Genomic DNA, 17,647 nt, shown 5'->3' with positions numbered 1-17,647 from the left:
CAAAAAATGTTTGCTAAACCAGTCAACTTTAACTAATGCTGCCGAAGCCACGTGAGCAGAAAGCAAATCAGGAATTTGGGCTATTATATTTGAAGGGACGTTCACAAATAACTGCTTTAGCAGAATGGATTGATCTCCTTGGTTCCCCTGTGGCCCTTCTGGAAAGCCAGCAGGACCAGGCAGTGGATGTAGCCACAGAACATCCCACCCCGTGGAGGAAATCTCTCTCTCTCCACCAACTGTAAGATGGAACCTGGGCTCAAAGTTAGCTTTTGGAAATACCCTTCTTTAAGTTCAGGAACAGCATTTGACCTATCAGCTTTACAGCATTCACATCACACATATTCGGAACTGGAAATCTGCACTATGCAGGAGGGTAAGGGACAGTCAATACCAATTTTCAAACTATCGAACAGTGCTCTTGCTGCAGCCTGCAAGCACACCTGCATTTTTGCTTTGCTGTGCTACAGTCAAACAGCACAGCAGAGAAAAGAAAAAAATCAGGTTTTCACCCATGTCAATACCCTTAAGCAGAAATCCACATCTAGGTCTTCAGCGAGCCCTTAGTACCATAGGCACAGCAGGCATGAAGGGGGAGCTCGAGCACACAGAGGCCACCAGCCCCACGTGAGTGGAAATGCATCGCAGTCTGATTTGGATCAGGTTTTCACAGCCATAACCACACGTTTAAATCGGCTTGCACAAGCTTACAGTTAGCAGCTGCACTGTCACATTTCTCACCACTTCTATCTGGCCTGAGGTTCCTGCAAGAGACTGCCCTGTATGACCACTTTATCCTTCCACAACGGCACATATGTTTAAATAAAGGCAGTTGTGCCCAAAATACCAGAATCTGAAGTACTTCTTTATTGAAAGTAAGCGTTTGGCATCTGCTACTCCTGAGCAAAAAAATAATCTCAAACCCAAATGAGACGCTGTTATCAGGGCCAAGAAGCACCATTTGTCTCCCAGATTTTATTTCGGGGTAAAACCACCCCGTCTCTAACCCCCACACTTCTCTCCCTGCGAGACCCCACGCATCCCATGCTCTCACACCCCAGCCACTTTCTCTGCCTTGCAGGTCTACGTTGCCCCAAGAGTTTGCTTTCCTGAACCACTCCGCTCCATCTGCTTCCCTGTCAAGCTGCCCTCTTACAGTTTGCCATCCAGCTTTTTCCTGAAATATGACATTTTGCCTTTCAGTTCTAGCACATATGGTTTCCAGTAACCAGATTAAAGTGACCTAAGTTAGAAAGAAGGCAAATATGTAAACAAGCAGCTAGTAGATGTAAAAGCCTAAAGCAGGCTTCATCCAAGCAATAGTCACGTTTGAGAAAACAACCCTTTTTTTCTTGCCCCAGTAAATACCACCTGCAACTTCCCGACTCCTTTCCATCTTTCAGGGTCATCCTTCATGGAAGATACTTACAACACACCCTTGGGGAGTCAAGAAAAATTCAGCTTCAAATTAATTTATCTGAGAGATCTCTTGAGAGGGAACGTAGCTGCTAACTAGAAAACCTTACCTGACAGCTCGGGAGCTAAGAGGTCGCATGAGGCTAGGAAGCATCTTGATTGAAGAATAGCCATTATCCTTTACTACGCATTATGCCATTTTTTCTCTCAAAAGCAAAGCTCTTGAGAACATTTGATTGGACACCATATAGATCATTTAAAGTTCGCCCCTTGGTGTCTCATAAATGCTGGTAATATAATTGTGAAACTATGAAGAAACGTGTTGTGGAAACACATTAGTTTTTGAAAAACAGAAGTATGGAAGATATTTATGTATAAATGCAGTGTTAAAACCAGACATTAAGCCATTGTTTTTTTACTTCAACTTAGATGTATATGCAAGAAGTTTCACCTCACAAAATTCATCATGAGTATCGAATTATTAAACAAACAACCTAAATTGGATATTGGATACCAATCATTATCACAACGTGAAAAACTTGCTCCCTTGACAATGTTATCAACCTACAGGAAATAAATACTGAAAAAGTTCATTTTAGTGCTCACTGAGTACTATTTTAGCCTCTCTGGTTCATCAAGATTTAAGATTTGTCTCAGAAGAGAGTTATCTCTTCTCAGATTAACTTTACTCTCCCCATCCTTTCCTCCACTTGTTTATGCAATTAACAAGAAGTAAACCAACAAAATCCTATATTGCAATTACACTGCAACTGCAATAGGTCGAAGGATGACCCTTCTCCAGCCACTAACTGAAAACTAACATTTACATCAGAGCCCCAAGTTCTTTTTTACTGATCATCACTTGTCTGATTTTTATCTTGTGTTTTCATGGAGGAACACTGCTGGCAGCATCTAGTTTCTACCCACAGAACTACACAGTGGAAACCCAAATTAATGACAGGATTGGAGGCTTTACAGCATAAATTTCCTCTGCCAGCATCCTGCCACCTGCTCTCAAGGAACTCCTCGGGGTGAAGTTGGGCTCCGTAACTGTGTGCGGTTAAGATTATAAGTGATGTTTAAACCAGAAATTTAACACCGTAATACGTCATCTGGAAAGCAGAGACTGAGCAATCATATTTGAAAAATAATTCTGCCTAACAGCTCTTAAATATACAGGCTCCACTGCAGATTGCTATGAAGGTAAAGAAAATACTGAGCGCTTAATAGTGCAGATCAAACTCTGCAGAAAGTGAAGTTTAGCACATTTCAGCTCCAGCTAGGAAGCCCACTGCCAAATGCACGGCCCAGTGTCATCAGCCTCTCTAGACTACCCCCAAATGCCATGGGAAGTCCGGCTGGTGGGTGTCATGGGAGGTTAGTGCTCAATTGTCCAGAAGGTCTTCCGAGGAAAAGACCAGCAGCTCCTCCTTTTACTAAGAGGAGCTTCTGGAGAGCAGAGGCTTGAAAGGAGAGTCCTCAGGAGGACCAGCTGAGGTCCACCAAAGGAGAACTTTGCCGTGAGCAGGTGGACACATATCAGCCATTTCTTCTACAGCAGTTACCATACAGATATTTTCCCTTAAATAAACCTTCCAAAAATAAAATTGTTCAGATACTCACTCTTTGCAAAACGTGATGCTTTCAAAGCACTACTTGTGAGGAAGATGAGGCAGAACAGAAACAGGGAAACAGCACCCAGACAGGGAAAAACCAGCATTTCATGACACGTGCCCTGGCACTGATGGCAAGTCACGGGGCAGCGCGCTCACTCCTGCTTTCCCTGGCAGTGTCAGTGCTCACTGTGATTAACCAAGGCGAGCTGGAGAATACAGGAGCGACGTTTGTATGGTGTTCGGCATATTTGTTCAGTGCAGTATTTAGCAGCCCCACGTAATTCTCTTGCTCGCGTTTGGTCCTGCTCAAAGCAATTTGTTCCACCAGCATGCTCCGCGTGCTGCCCATTGGGGAGCAGAGTGCAGAAAAGGCGATCAAAGTATCTCAGAACTAAAAAAGACAAATTAATGGCAAACTGGCTTCTTCGTCCCGTTTCCTCCTTCTCGGTTTTATTATTCTTATGTAGCAGAACATGAAAATCTCAAATACCCTTGCCACTGAAACACTAACATATTCAGAGCTACGAAGAGCCATCAGGATTAAGCCACGAACAGAAATATGCATCCAAATGCACGATGTTTTAGGCAAATACACAGAACAAGCTTGAATTATTTTCACTTGAGTGCTAAGACTGCTAGGGAAAAAAGAAAAAGGAAAAAAAAAAAAACAAGCTTAACAAATTCAGCTGTAGCTATTTGGTTGTTGTTGTTTTACATAATTAATAGGACCTTTGGACCACTTAAAACGCTTCATCATTGCCCATTTAACAAACACAAAAAGATGCCTCTTGCTCAAGAGAAAGGAGATTGGCACCAGCAGGGAAACAAGGCGATTCATCTGAAACAAAGATTAAACAACCGGGAAGCAAAAGCAAAGCGCTCGCTGAACACTGTACTTGCTGAATAAAACCACAAACAATGGAGAGCATTAGCTGGATGAATTCCTGGCTGGTATCTTGACTCCCCAAAAGCATGACTTTGAGGGCTGTGAATTGCCAAACGGTGACGTCTGAAGGGATTAGAGGGTTTGCAGCCATCTCCCTCCCTGCCAGGGCTGCTGCCAGCAAGGCACCCATGAGGGTGAGAAGTCAGGTGGAGGGAGAGATGCCCACATGCAGGGCTGGCCAGGCCCGCTTCCCAAAGTCCTCTCCCGGAGGAAAAAAACACCAAATTCGGATCCCACCACACGCCAGGCGATTCAAAGCTGGGCATATACCATTTGAAAAAACTGGCAAGTGTCTTTATCTACTCAGCCACAGCCTTCATAGGAAACTGCCCGCTGCAGACACGTCTTCTTCTATTTTTTATTTTTTAGTTTGTGTCTTTCCTTTCTTTTTCAACTCAGAGATAGAAAATGCCTTGTTCCAGGATGCTTCCATCCCTTCCTCCACACCGCTGGGATACTGAACGCAGTGGAGGATATATTCCAGAAGTTATGCATAGCACTAGCAAAAAGCTAGCTATTTGAATGTCTTATACTGTTATTTAAGAAGCATTCTGTTTTTATTGACATAATATAAATATACAAAGCTAGACAGTGAATTCCAATTTGGGTGCCTTAATGGTAATCAATTAACTTCAAGTGGCTCGACATTTGAGGGTTATTAAAAGAGTTATCAACCAAGTCCTGATGAGTTCAATGGAAGCTTTGCTGAGGAAATCTCAGGTTAATCAGAAGTGAAGGTCAGAAATTAGAAGGACAGAAATCAGAAAGTGTTACTTATGTGCATAGGAGGTACTGATTTCACTACACTGCAGTAGATGATATGGAAAACACACCAGTTTATCTTAAATTCTCTCTGATTAAAATTAGTAAATACTGACTGCCAGAGAATGAACAATTTATATAAACAGATATTCCTCTGTATTTTCACATGCACTGAGGATGATTATTCACACACAATTCCACCAAGTCTATTTCAGCATCCTTTATTATGGACCAAAGCCTGAACCCACACTCCGTAACAATGGGAAAACTCTCAACAATATTGCCTCTAGAGAGGGCTGGGTTTGGTTTTAAGACCCTTATTATTTGTTTTTTCCATTGCACTATTTTTCTTGCTGTCTTCAGAGCTATCAATTGCAATTAAAACATAAAATACTGTAATCCTGCTTATAATAGTCTCTACAACAATCATAAATTCATAAACCATTGCAATATAAGTTACTATCCAAACATATATATATAATATTACGAGTGTTATTTAGGCTTCACTGTGGATCATATTTCTGCTCTGATTTTTCTTTCTAAAGCAACCCTGGCTTTCTGATCCTGAAAATAAAATACTTAATGGCCTGTGCCAGACTGAACGCTGCTGCTTCCTCTGTCACTAACTAGATGTCTAAACAACTTAATGGTCTTAACAGACTGCCAAAAAAAAAAAAAAAAAAAAAAGACAACAGCTCATGCTTACAGTTAAGAGAATCAGGGCCCTCTACGTGCAGCAGTGCTGCCTGCTCCTCCACCAAGAAGACGGAATGCTGTGGCAGGGCTGACAAAACAGATATTTTATTATATATATATCATATATATAATATATAAATATCATATATTTAATATATGTTATTTTCATCCACAGCGAATGCCATGGGACCACTGTGGTGGCCCCTGGCAGAAGGCGGCCAGGTTGGCCACGTAACTAAATATCTTGAAGGCCTGCCCCATAGTTTTCAATTCTTAATTTTCCCACCCCTCTGTCCTGCTTGTTTAGACGAGCCTTTCTCCAGTGTAAGGACCTGATCACGTTTTGCTGTGCCTGTACAATGAATTATTGATTCTACACAGGTCCTGTAGCAATCCTAATTTAATACAACCCAACAACTCGCTGAGTCGTATAAATGCACTAGTTTAATGCGGAAGGTTTAATAGGATTTTTCCTAATACTATTTTAATATTCCAATGGCTGGACAACTAGAAATCAAAAACCTCCACGCCCCCTGTCCCATACAGCACTTCTCTGATTTATAGCCTCAGGAACTGCAAAATAAGAAGATTCAAAACAGTCTCTTCTTGCAAAAGGACAGGCAAGGAAATCATTACTTAGTCTGCCTCTGCAAATTCAGGTCCCTCCATGACAGTGTGGCAAGGCAGCTGGCTGAAGCAACAAGGAAGACACGTGTGCCATTTACTCCCGAAAGGATGAGCAGGTGAGCACACTGGATAGTCCTCAGTAACATGAAAGGCTCACAGAGAGATTGAAGTCCACTTTGCTTCTTTATATATGATTTCTTAGTGCATCGTTTTTTTAATCCTGTCCCCCGCTATTGCCTTTTACATGTGCGGCTTGCGGGAGTGATCGCTGCAGCTGGCAGTCTTGTGCCCATGAACCTCAGCAACACCAGGCAGGCTGCCACGCCGCCCAGCAGCAGCACAACACGATCTGAAAGGTCCTGCCCCAAGGAGAAGCTCCTGTTTCTCCCCTCTCCGTATGCCAGCCTGGGCACCGAGCAGAGAGCTTCCCCGAGCCCAAAGAAGGAGCTAATGCTGCTACAGGGCACAAAGAGTGGTGATGCATGGGCTCGGTGGTAATGGTACGTAAGCAGATCCAGAGCAGGGGATAAGAAACAGGCTGCGGCACCCCTTTCAACGCTTCAGACAAAAGAACAGACTCAGAAGCCCTGCCCTAATCTTTTTTTTTTTCCCCTCTGGTGACAGCTCAGCCTTGCTCCGCAGAGAGGAGAGAAAGAGAGGAGCACAGTGACACGGCGTGACAGGCGTGTGGCCGGTCCACTGACCTTTCCCCCGGCCTCCTCCCACGTGATTTTTCTCACAGATTGTGTGTTTTCTTCCATGTGCTGGTTTATTTTTCTAACCTGCCTCTCCTTCATGACAGAGGTTGTTCTGGTTGAGAAGGCCACAAGAACTGCGGTACTACTTCAACTGAAAGGTCTACCCAGTCTGAGACCTTACTTCTAACACAGGGCATGGAAAGATGGGAAGGAAAAGAACAAGAACAGGATGATTGAGCCGAATATTCCCAAATACGGTTATTCTTCCTAACACTCCATATGCTTCCAGCTCAGGGAGCTCCTCTGTTGGCTGCAGTTTCCAAGTAATCCTTGGTGGCTTTCTCCTCCACAAACTCGTCCAGCCTCTCTTTAAACCTTAAGCATTCACAATACCCTTTGGCAACAAGTTTCGTAAGCCTGGTACCCAGTGCACTGAAAGCCTGGCTTTTGCTTGCTCTGAACTTGGCGCTAGCTGTATTTATGCAGGTGTTAAGAGTTTTAGGTTTTATTACACTTTTTTAATAACTTGCTCAGAACATACAAAGGTTGCAGACTTGCACTTCTCAGCTTTCCCCAAGCCACGTTTGAAATACTGACATTACAAGTGCCACCTTATACACCAAAAGCGCTTTAGCCAAACATTGACATCATGAGCAATTCTCCTTTCTCATTCTTGACCACCTTCAGAGCATTTGGAAAACCCTGTCTCCTCCTGGAAATGTGCTGCTGATGGCTTTGTCAGACAGAGCCTTCAAGGCCCTTCGAGTTTTCTGTGGCACAAGTCTCTCCAGGTTCCTCCAGAGATGCCGAGATTTTGCTTCCCCTCTCCATCAGGACCTTGCCCGTGGCTCCACGCTCCCTGCTCCACCTCTCCTGAGCCGTGCAGGGTTTCGGTCGGTGGTCACGAGACAGCTGCAACCACCCTTCACTGTGGCATAAGTTTTGCCGTACCCTATGTTATCATCTACAATAGAAGGATTTTTCATGGGGGCAGGAAAAAGCCAGTTTTAAAGCAGATTGTCATTAACGGGGACAATTGTCCCCTCTGACCATATTCTTTTGTTTCGCTAAGTGAAGTCAGTGAAAAATATTTTTGCGCTTCGTAAAGTTTTATTTAAAGTCCCATTCGCGCTCCTAAAATCTTTTATATCATTCACAGCTGAATAATCGAATCACTTATTTTCATCCTCAGAAAACGGGGTGAGGTGGAAGAGGCAAGAGCCTTTCCACCAGGAGCTCTGAGGATCTGAGAGACCTCACTGCCATTTACACCCTCAGCTTGGCATCCCTGTTCCCTTTTAGAGGGCAGCTCCCCAGGTTACTCTTTTTCGTCCCCTTTACCTTGCACAATTTCACTTCTCCGTATTCCCTCCTTTCCCTCGGTTGCCTGTCCCTTTACAAGAGTTTTTCCAAGGCCTTTACCCAGACTTAACAAAGGACCCAGCAGCTATCCATGGTTACAGGCCACAGTCGAGGCTGTGTAAATCAGCTGGGATCCATCAGGGAACATGCAGAGGCTTCGAAGCGCTGCAGAAAACCTGCCAGTTGGCTCATGTCTTCATGGCCACATTCAAATCCTCTTCCCCCTGCAAGCTCCCGTAAAGTGGACAAACCTTATAAAAACCTTTAAGTGTTCTGAGTCTTGAACTCGATACAGCCAAATTAAAGATTTTCTTCTAACACTCAGCTATTCCTTTTCTGTTTGTCGCTGTCAACTCTGATGCTTCCCTTTCCTTTCTGTCTTTCCAATTCCACCTCCAGGTTTCCAGTCCGGTGAACTATTGCCCCTTGTTGGTCACCCCTTGTGCAATCCAGAAGACTTAGACCATGGTTGGCAAAGTCATTACTGACTTTAAGTGGTTGGTTTCAGACTCCTTTAAAAGGTGTGAGAGCGACTGGAAACAGGGATTTCCACGATATATTTTAATTCCCAACCAAAATACAAAGGCAATAGAAAAATGAAACTCGCTGGGGAGTGGTGCACCAGTTCGTATATCCCCACCTGACACCTCAAGGTAATGAGGTAGTCACTGACTTTCTGCCGTGTCTTATTTATAGTGAACACATTGGAGATCTTTTCACATCCCTTTCAGCTTCAGCTCCAGCATAAGAGTTTGCTCTTTCTTCACTAATTTGACACTCCTTCTTGAATACAAATACGCAATTTTAAACATAAGACTTGCAGAATAAGATATTAAGAACAATTAATTTTCATTAGAATAGACTTCTTATTTTATAAATGTCTTCTAATCTGAACAATTATTCTTCATCATGAACTGCTGCTATCAATATGCAGTTTATTTAGAATACATTAAATATTTTGTATATCTAAAACAAATCAAGTTTCTTCGTTTTGTCTTTTGAAAAAAAAAAAAAAGACTACAATGATTTTTCTTTCCCCAATGTTTATGGGCTATCAACCTCTCTGGCAAAGTCAAAGTGATGAACACAATTAAAAGATCAATTTCTATTGACAGTGGCTGCATTCTTTTGCAAAGCAAAAATATTCCGATCACTGATTGGACAAATAAGAAAGAGAAAGAAAACAGGGTAATTATTAAAGTGATTATTAGGAGTCACACTAAACCACACAGTCTAATCAACCCAGTAATCTTGACTAGCCAGGAGAAGGGAAAAAAAAAAAAAAAGAGGAAAAGAACTGTGCTTTCTTACTATACTTTGCTATTTTAACATCTATGCTATGTTCAGAAAAACAGAATCACAGAATCATCTAGCTTGGAAGAGACCTCCAAGATCACCTAGTCCAACCTCTGAAAACCCAACAGTGGTTATTCCCCCAGTCCAACTGCTTGCACGGTGCTTAGGCTCAGACAAACCCAAAGATCACAATTCTTAGATTAACATTGCAAAGAAGCTGATTTCTGCTCTGCTGTCAACACTTCTGTATTTTTGTTGGTTGGCTTGACTCCTTCATCTCCAAGGAATCATCCCGAAGATCAGAGGCAGGCAGGGAACCAGAAGAGCAAAGAATATCTAAGCAGCAGAAGTGCTCAGCAGGAACGTGCAGTTCAGCATACAGGTGTCTGTCTGCTAATACATTAAGATTCCTACGCTGTTTTATTTTCAAGTTCCTTCCTAGCCTAAACAGGCTAAATTTAAAAATGAGGCCTTCAAACAGCATGCTAATTCAATTGAACTGATTCTCCTGACCATTAAATGATAAACCATTTCAAGTTTTATTTTTGGCATTCACCTGAACGAAAACAAAGCAAAACAGAAAATTTTATACTGCAGTTTTTGCAGTATCTATTTCTCATTGACAAGAGAGGCGCCGATTCCATCTCAACCACAAAGGCAAAGAGCAGAGCTCAGCTTGTGTTGCATCACGCAGGCACTTCTTCCCCCAAAACCATGTTGGACCATCTCTGACAATGGAAACTGGCAGAGGAAAATTCCCCGCTCTTTGTGGCTACCAGCATTTCAGTGCAATTCCCTTATATCACAGCAATGTCATTCTTCATGTCCTAACAAAACTCTCCATGATACACTAGGGAATTAGACAGCAGACAAGTCTTTGGTACAAGAACGTTCCTGAAAACTGATTTCTGACAATCAGTACAATTTATATAATAAAGTTCCCCTGAAATATTTGGGGTATAGTAAACAAATGCGGAAAAACACAAATTACTTTGGAAATAATCCTAGCTCTGTGTAAATGTCTCTTACTACGGCTGATTTTTATTTATTTTTTAAATGAAGTCTGGTCTGATCCTGTTGCATCTCCTTTCCTGTTGACATAAAGGATTGCCATGTCACACGGGCACACATCAGCCCGTTTTCTCCACCAGAGTTTGCAGATGGGGCTCACATGAAGCTGACTATGCCAAGAAGGCAAAAGGGGGCCCTGTGTTAACACACGTCATTACAGACCTGTTGAGATTCATCACAATAGATGGCTTGTTCACTCAATGAACACCAGCCTCAGGAAAAGCAAACACAAGCAGCTGCAGTAGGAACAGTTATGACAATTTGGTGTAACTCCCATGTTGGGAAATCAGGGCAGGTGAAGTAGCCTTGAAGATGAATAGCGCCCAAGCCACTTTGATAGCATCCTGCAAACCGAACATACCATCTCAGAAATGCATTATTTTGCTTAGAATCCCAAACTGATTTAAGTAACACAATTCTTAACCTCAAATCCATGTTATAACACCCAATCAGAGATGCTTCTGTGACTTCAAGGTGCCCCTTACAAAACCTAAACTGAAAAAAAAATAAAACTAAAATACAATGGTTTGCCTGACTCCTCTGCAAAGACCAGGTTTCAGTGAGGGCTCCGTTTTCTGTTATGCCACATATTCTACATGTAAAACCCTTCATATTCTGAAGTGGAAAAAAGCCAAAAGGCAGTCACCATCTTCTGCTATTCATTTCTGGAAAAAGAAAAAACTTTTCTCTTTTAGTTGCAGTGTAACATTTTGTTCTAGATTTTTTTATACAAGCTTATATTAGCAAAAATCAGAAGTAGGAAGCTGTTTCATATCCAAACATTTCAAGCTACAAGAGATATATTTTCTTCCCCTTAGAAGCAAAAATTCACCATCAGCTCCAATTTTTTTTTCCATCAGAACTTCAAGTTTTTGATCACACAACATTTTCCTGAAGGAAAAGCAGCCCTTCAGAAAGCTTCCCTCAGCCTTTAAAATTGCAAACAGGCCTGCAAGCCACTAGAAAACCTGTTGACATTACTGTTGAGGGGAAAAAAAATACCACGTTTTCTGTTAATGAAACCTTATTTGTTGGATTTCTGTGCAGAGCATTTGGGCATTTATTAAAACAATTTCCACACGAATGCCAACACTGCAACAAGTATGGCTTGGAAATTACAGCTTCACGGATCTAAGACGCACACATTTTAAAGATGCTGCAGCCTGGTCCAAGTAAGATCAGCCATTATACTTCAATTAACCCACTACAGCATTTCTTTCCATCTGTAATTCAATGCATTAGGTAATGAGCTCTGGCAATTTGCAAAATGTTTTTTAACACTTTACTCTAAATTGCATTGGAGACTACAGACAAAACTGAGTAGCATGGTTACCATTTTACAAAGCATTTCCATAAAATTATGGACCAACAACCATTTCAGAGCTTTGAATAAAAAAAAAAATGCAGCCACAGAATAAAAATCCCAAGATCATTAAACTCCACTGTGTTTTATGCTTTTTCGATGAGATTAACAACATCTACACAATTTAAAGATACTTAAAGACAACTATCACTGCATAAATTGTCAACATCCCCTGGCTTCACACAGTTGACAATGACTTCTATCACGGAGAGGTATGTCAGCTGCCAGCACTTGCTGTTCAAAGAATTTGGCATCCCCTATTTTTTAAATGATGCTGGAAAAAGAAAAATAATGCAAAAGAAGCTTGTTTTTTAAAAAGCGGGGAGGAGTTCTGAGTTCACGAAGCATTTTAAGTGAAAGCCATCAGGCAGTATTTCTTTCCACTTCGCCATCTAGAGAACTCTCTCCCATGCAGAAAGGAGACCTCCCTGCTCTGGTGCCGTCTCAGCGCTGCTGCCCATTTTACAGATGGGAAGGCACCAGCCACGTGTGGTCCTGGGAGCTCGGCGAAGGGCTTCTCTGGGTGCACGAAGCCTCCAAACAGCTCCAAACTTTGCCGCTGCCCAAATTCTCCTTTCCCCATTGATTTTCCTTCTACTGCACAACCCAGCAGTGGCCCCTGGTCTGCGGTAGGAGCCCCACACACAACCCATGTTGGGAGCATGCAGAAGAATTTCTTATTCCCTCTCAGCACCCCTATTTGGGGAATTGCCGAGCTCGCTCTTTGCAGCTTCCTTTCTCTCTGATCCACCTTTCTCCTCCGTGACGGGGAACGCGTCCAACCGAGCTGTCAGAGGATCACTGCAGGGTAAGCCCGAGCTGTTGCTCCTGTTCCCAGGTCTAGGTCTCACCAAGATGTGAGCCTACGGCAAACTCGCTCGCAGCGCGCACCAGAGATTTCGCATTAACTTATGCAGTGGAACCAGTTTTTAACAACCTTATAATATTTTGAAAGCTCCCTTTGTGCCAAGAGCCTTCACACGGCATGAAAGTTCCTTTCTGTATATGCAAGAGCCCTGGTTTTTATTTGTACGGTATTTGCGCCTGGATTTTAATGCTTTATGAGCCTTGCGATGTCTGTACATCTGTATCGCATGTATTTTTTCACCCTCCTTGGAAACCACACTCCAGCTCATCTGCAGCAATGAAGACACCCGCCTGAATTCCTCTCCTCTCCTCTCACCCACCTCAACACAGCTTTGCAAGCTGCCACCACGCATTCCTCTGCAGTAACAGTGTGCGAGCTAAAACTTTGGATTTTCTGTCATCCTCAGCAACCTCCTCGAACCCATAAACGATACAGATTTTTCAAACAAGTAAGGACCAGTACGAATCTAACTTTCAGTTACAGCAGTCCATGTGATGATACTTTTGTTTGCAAGACCTGCTCGTCACTTCCAATGTCAAGATGACAGCAAGGGGACAGACTCAGGCACCTGAAGGCTCGGAGAGGCTACAGAAAAACAATGGAAAAGTGAGGAAAAGAGAACCCTGCCATTGCAAGATGCACACAAAATAGGATGCACCTTCAATACCTCCTTCCTGCTCTCGCCTCTGTTCTCATTCTTGCTGTACAGAGGTGGTGACTGCAGTCACCTCTCTCAGTTAAATGCTTTCTACTGCAACTCAGCAAAGATCCCCAGCCCTGAAGGAGCTCCCTCTTCCCATCTTCCTCCTTTCCTTCCAAGAAAAGGGAACAAAACTCTGCAGCTAGAGGCACCCTTTTGAAATGTCTTATTTTACAGAAATATGTTATTTTCAACAAACCCATTCTTATTGTTCATTAGTGTACAACTAGCTTTTTATTGCAAAATAACACTTAGCAAGAAATAGTTCTTTTGCAGATTTCATTCTTTTGCTATTTTTCGCCCAGCTCAAATGTATACACACAATAAATAAGCTATAATTTTGGTTCTAAAACAGCTGTCATCTCTTATGAGAACTTGCTGCTCACAAGCAATGTTTGTTGCACATTCAATCCTATAAAGATATAATGCCCATAATTATGCTATTGTTATTAAGGCAATCATAACAGATACCATATGGACTTTAAAGTGGCTTTGAGTACAATTTTTTAACAAACACAGCATCACTAACTCATTGTGCAAGAAAAATCCATGCCGCAAACCGCACACTATTGGTAACACATATAGCTTACTCTGTTTTTTTTGTTGTTTTTTTTTTTTTACACTGTATGTACTGAGAATAACAATGCAACTCACAGCTTCTATTGATATCTCACTTTCAAAGGCTCTCCAGACTCACTGCACATCATGTTTTTAATACAACAGTGACTGCGTGCCAGAATTCAATGCTTCTGCAAATATGCCAACTTGTAGCTACTTTCAAAATGAGCCACTCACCAGGAATTAGTGCCAGGGTAAATCAATGGCACATTCAGCTAGATGTTCTAGCTCTAGAAAATGAATTATACGCTATATACAGTCCTTTTGTGCATGTCTGTCTTTTTTGCATCTTTATCAACAAAAGCTGAAAAGGCTAGAAATGAAGCTCCAGAAGGCTGTCAATTATCCAGCCAAGGATAAGCAGAACAGGAAGCAGTTTTTTTTTCTACCTGCACATTAAATGCTGGATTCATGCAATAGAATAAATTCTGCACTGCCTAAACCGTTTCATCCCTCCCCAGAAAACACCACTTTCTCTCCATCATTACTGCTGTAACGCTCAGAGCGGCTGGATGCTTAGAGCTGCACAAGCAGGCTACTAATAGCTGAGTGCTGGAGTGTCGATGGAAAAAAAAAAGAAAGAGAAAAAGGAAAAAAAAAAGCTTAAATTGCGGAAGCTAATGGGCGGCAGCTAGTTGGGGGCGGGGAGGGCAAAATTGAATGTTTGAATGCTCAAACACAAACCTGCTACGTGCTAGCTGCAGCTGGTGCGGACATGAGACGGAACCGGGAATGAGGAGGTGGATCGCGCACTGTGCTTCTGCACGTGGACCTGCCTGGGAAAACGCGGGATTTGGGGCCTGGGGACAAGGAGGTGAAGATGCTGGCTGGAGGATGGACCTGGGAGAGCAGATGCGTGCACTGGGGCGTGTAAAGATGTTGGCCAGCGAGGCCGGGGACAGATAAGGGCAAACAGCACAGACCAACCTCACCTTCGGTCCCAGCTCCCCTGCCAGCATCCTTCTGTGGGGATGGGAAGCAGAGACCCAGGGGAGGTGATGCTGGGAGGGTACTTTCCATTTTCTTTTTTTTCTTCCTTTTTTTCCCCTCTTGCTTCTCATCCATCACATGGAGCTCACCTCCTTAAAAAAAATTTAGCTTCCAAGTGGCACACCTCACTAACACGCAGTGCTCCCGTTGCAAAATCTATTAAGCCTGAGGGCTGTCCTGTCAAAGCACCAAACCAAACAGAAGGCAAGTATTAGTGGTAACTGAAGCTCATTGTGATTGTGATAGAGGACAGGGCAGCCTTCTCCTCAGAGCTAGACATTAATTTGTAGAAGAAATTTCTGTGGCCTGATTGTGTCCCATTTATAAAATCTCCTTATGCATCACCCTTTCACTCACTCCAGACATTCGATCAATTTTCCATTCACATCTTAAACGTGTGACAGCCTTACGAATCGTGGGCATTGCTACCATGTGCTAATCATCTCCTCCTGCAGAACCGTATTCTTTTATCTACTGCAACCTCAGAGGCACATGTCTAATTTCACCTGACTTCACCATTCAGAGATAGTATATCGTATTTATTTTAGTATGGATTATGCACAGTGCCTTAGGTGCTTACACCATGGGCATTTTGTAAGTGTAAACTTGATTGATTGGTCACAAGACCGCTTTGGATAGCTGTAAAATGGAATTGGCCCCCAGCCATGGTTTGCTCAGCACAGATATACTGTAGGACAGAGATAACTTAACATTTCAAGAATTCATAATGAATATGCTAAGAAGTATTACAAACTCCTATTTGTATGGTTGGTACTATACATGCATTTCTAAATATTTCTCAATAGCTATGCATACTACAACATATAAGAGAATTCTGGTTGGATATTTATCAGCAAAGAAACCTTATGAAAATGTGTTTTCAATAACTGGTGTGAAGTCAGCCCACTCTCTGCTGATTAGATACAGTCGCAGTTCAGAAACAGCCCTATTCAGCATAGTAGGAAGCAATCACTCCCTGTATGGAGGCTTGAATTGAGAGCTTCATGCTTTATGTTGAATGACTAAATGCAAAAAGATCAAGAAGACTGCATTAATTGCCATCTTCAACTCATATGGTAAAAAGAAACCCAAAATTTAACTCAGCATCTTCACCTGGATTCTCTTTGTATGGCTTTTACAAGTGCTGTTTAAAAAGGTTCACTTTGGAAGATTAACTCATTATAGCAATGCCATTTTTACCAAAGCACAAAAGCACCGATATCCTAAGAAACTATGATTTCTATATGAACTACATGAGCGTAATGCCCAGATTGTTTATTATGTACAGCATAGTCTCTTCATACCATTTTACCATTTTCAGGTTACTGACTTGACTTTTCAATATTAGTCCTTATAAAATTGTGTCTACAAAGGAGCCTTCATGCAAGCCGATGCACCTCTTCTTGAAACCTGGTCTTCAACAGGGTTAGTCCTGACAAGAGTTGGCAAATCTTTACAGCTGGTAAGTCACCAGCATACTCATGTACAAGATTAAAGGAAGACAAGACTGTGTTTTTCCTAAAGTCACCAGCCTAACTTTCTCGGACTGTGCTGTTTCCCAATACTGAACTGATAGGGAAAAAGATTGCAGCCAGCCCACGGGAATGGATGTCCTCTGCAATGTTCCTGCTATGTGGAGCACTACCTTCAAATAATACTCAAACCAATACACTTCCATTTAAAAGTGAAATTCTCATGTTTTGATGCATTTTATTGATGTATGATAATATGAGGCATATTAATATTTTAATGTGTCAACATTACAGCTATCTTGTGTTTGAATATTTTGATTCTACATTTTTAAAATGCTATGCAGTTGTGTTAATATTTGATTTCAAACACATCAGGCTGATCCTGATTTATTTTTTAAATTCTTTTACAAAAGGGGATCTATTCCTAAAGTACTGTGTGAAATGTATATTTTCTAGGTTCTTAAAAACATTTGAGAAGGAATTTGTTTTTAATCCTTATGCTTTAGATGATCCTTCCTATATTAACTCATACATATAAACTTACTTTATTGCTAGTATAAAGCAAAATCAGACAATTTGGGCAATACTAATAAGATTTCTTTGACATTTATAGAAGTATATTAAATAATTTAACTTACACATATTTTTAGAATGCACTCTGAAACTAGAATTTCAGCTTCATATCCACAATAAACTAAAGACTGAAGCAATACCAACACAATGAACACCATTTTTCTTTCTCTGGTGTTTAACAAATCTGTGTGTTTTATTTAAAGAACCATACCACAACCCAACTCTAACGTTCTCACACAGCAGCCAGGAAAAGGGTAAGGATGGGGCACTATTTTTTCCCTGGGCTTTCTGGAGTCTAAAGAAGTCCTTATTCTGAGAGCTGAAGAGCTGCATGGCCTACCTTGTACTACCTAGAGCACAAGAAAGGTCAGAAACACTGGCACCAACCCTGAAACAGCCAAATGCTTCCTTTGTACAAACATGCCATTAGAAGACAAAATATTTTTGTTGTAAAAGAAGAGTAAAATTTGATGACATAAGGAATGTTTCCTTCAGAGGAGGGCTAGCTACGTATTTTGGAGAGAGCCTTACTTCACTTTAAGTATGTGTGCAACCATTAACAGCATGAAACTC

General features: G+C 41.9%; 1 protein-coding gene across 9 annotated transcripts in view; it reads right to left on the bottom strand.

Annotated features, from left to right (window-relative positions):
• The window catches only part of MACROD2 (mono-ADP ribosylhydrolase 2), an 859,998-nt gene that overhangs the window by 699,969 nt on the left and 142,382 nt on the right, over nucleotides 1–17,647 (bottom strand). For 5 of the 9 annotated variants that reach the window (XM_083829142.1, XM_083829141.1, XM_083829148.1 and 2 more), the window contains exon 4: nucleotides 5,447–5,524. The exons of the other annotated variants lie outside the window; for them this stretch is intronic. In XM_083829142.1, the coding sequence (XP_083685268.1) occupies nucleotides 5,447–5,524 (78 nt within the window). The remainder of the gene's footprint in view (nucleotides 1–5,446; nucleotides 5,525–17,647) is intronic. 9 annotated transcript variants of the gene reach the window in all.

The sequence above is a fragment of the Anser anser genome, assembly GCF_964211835.1.
Source record: "Anser anser genome assembly, chromosome: 3".
Lineage (NCBI taxonomy): Eukaryota > Metazoa > Chordata > Aves > Anseriformes > Anatidae > Anser > Anser anser.
Note: the sequence above shows the minus strand (reverse complement) of the source record. Positions and strands in the feature narration are given on the sequence as shown.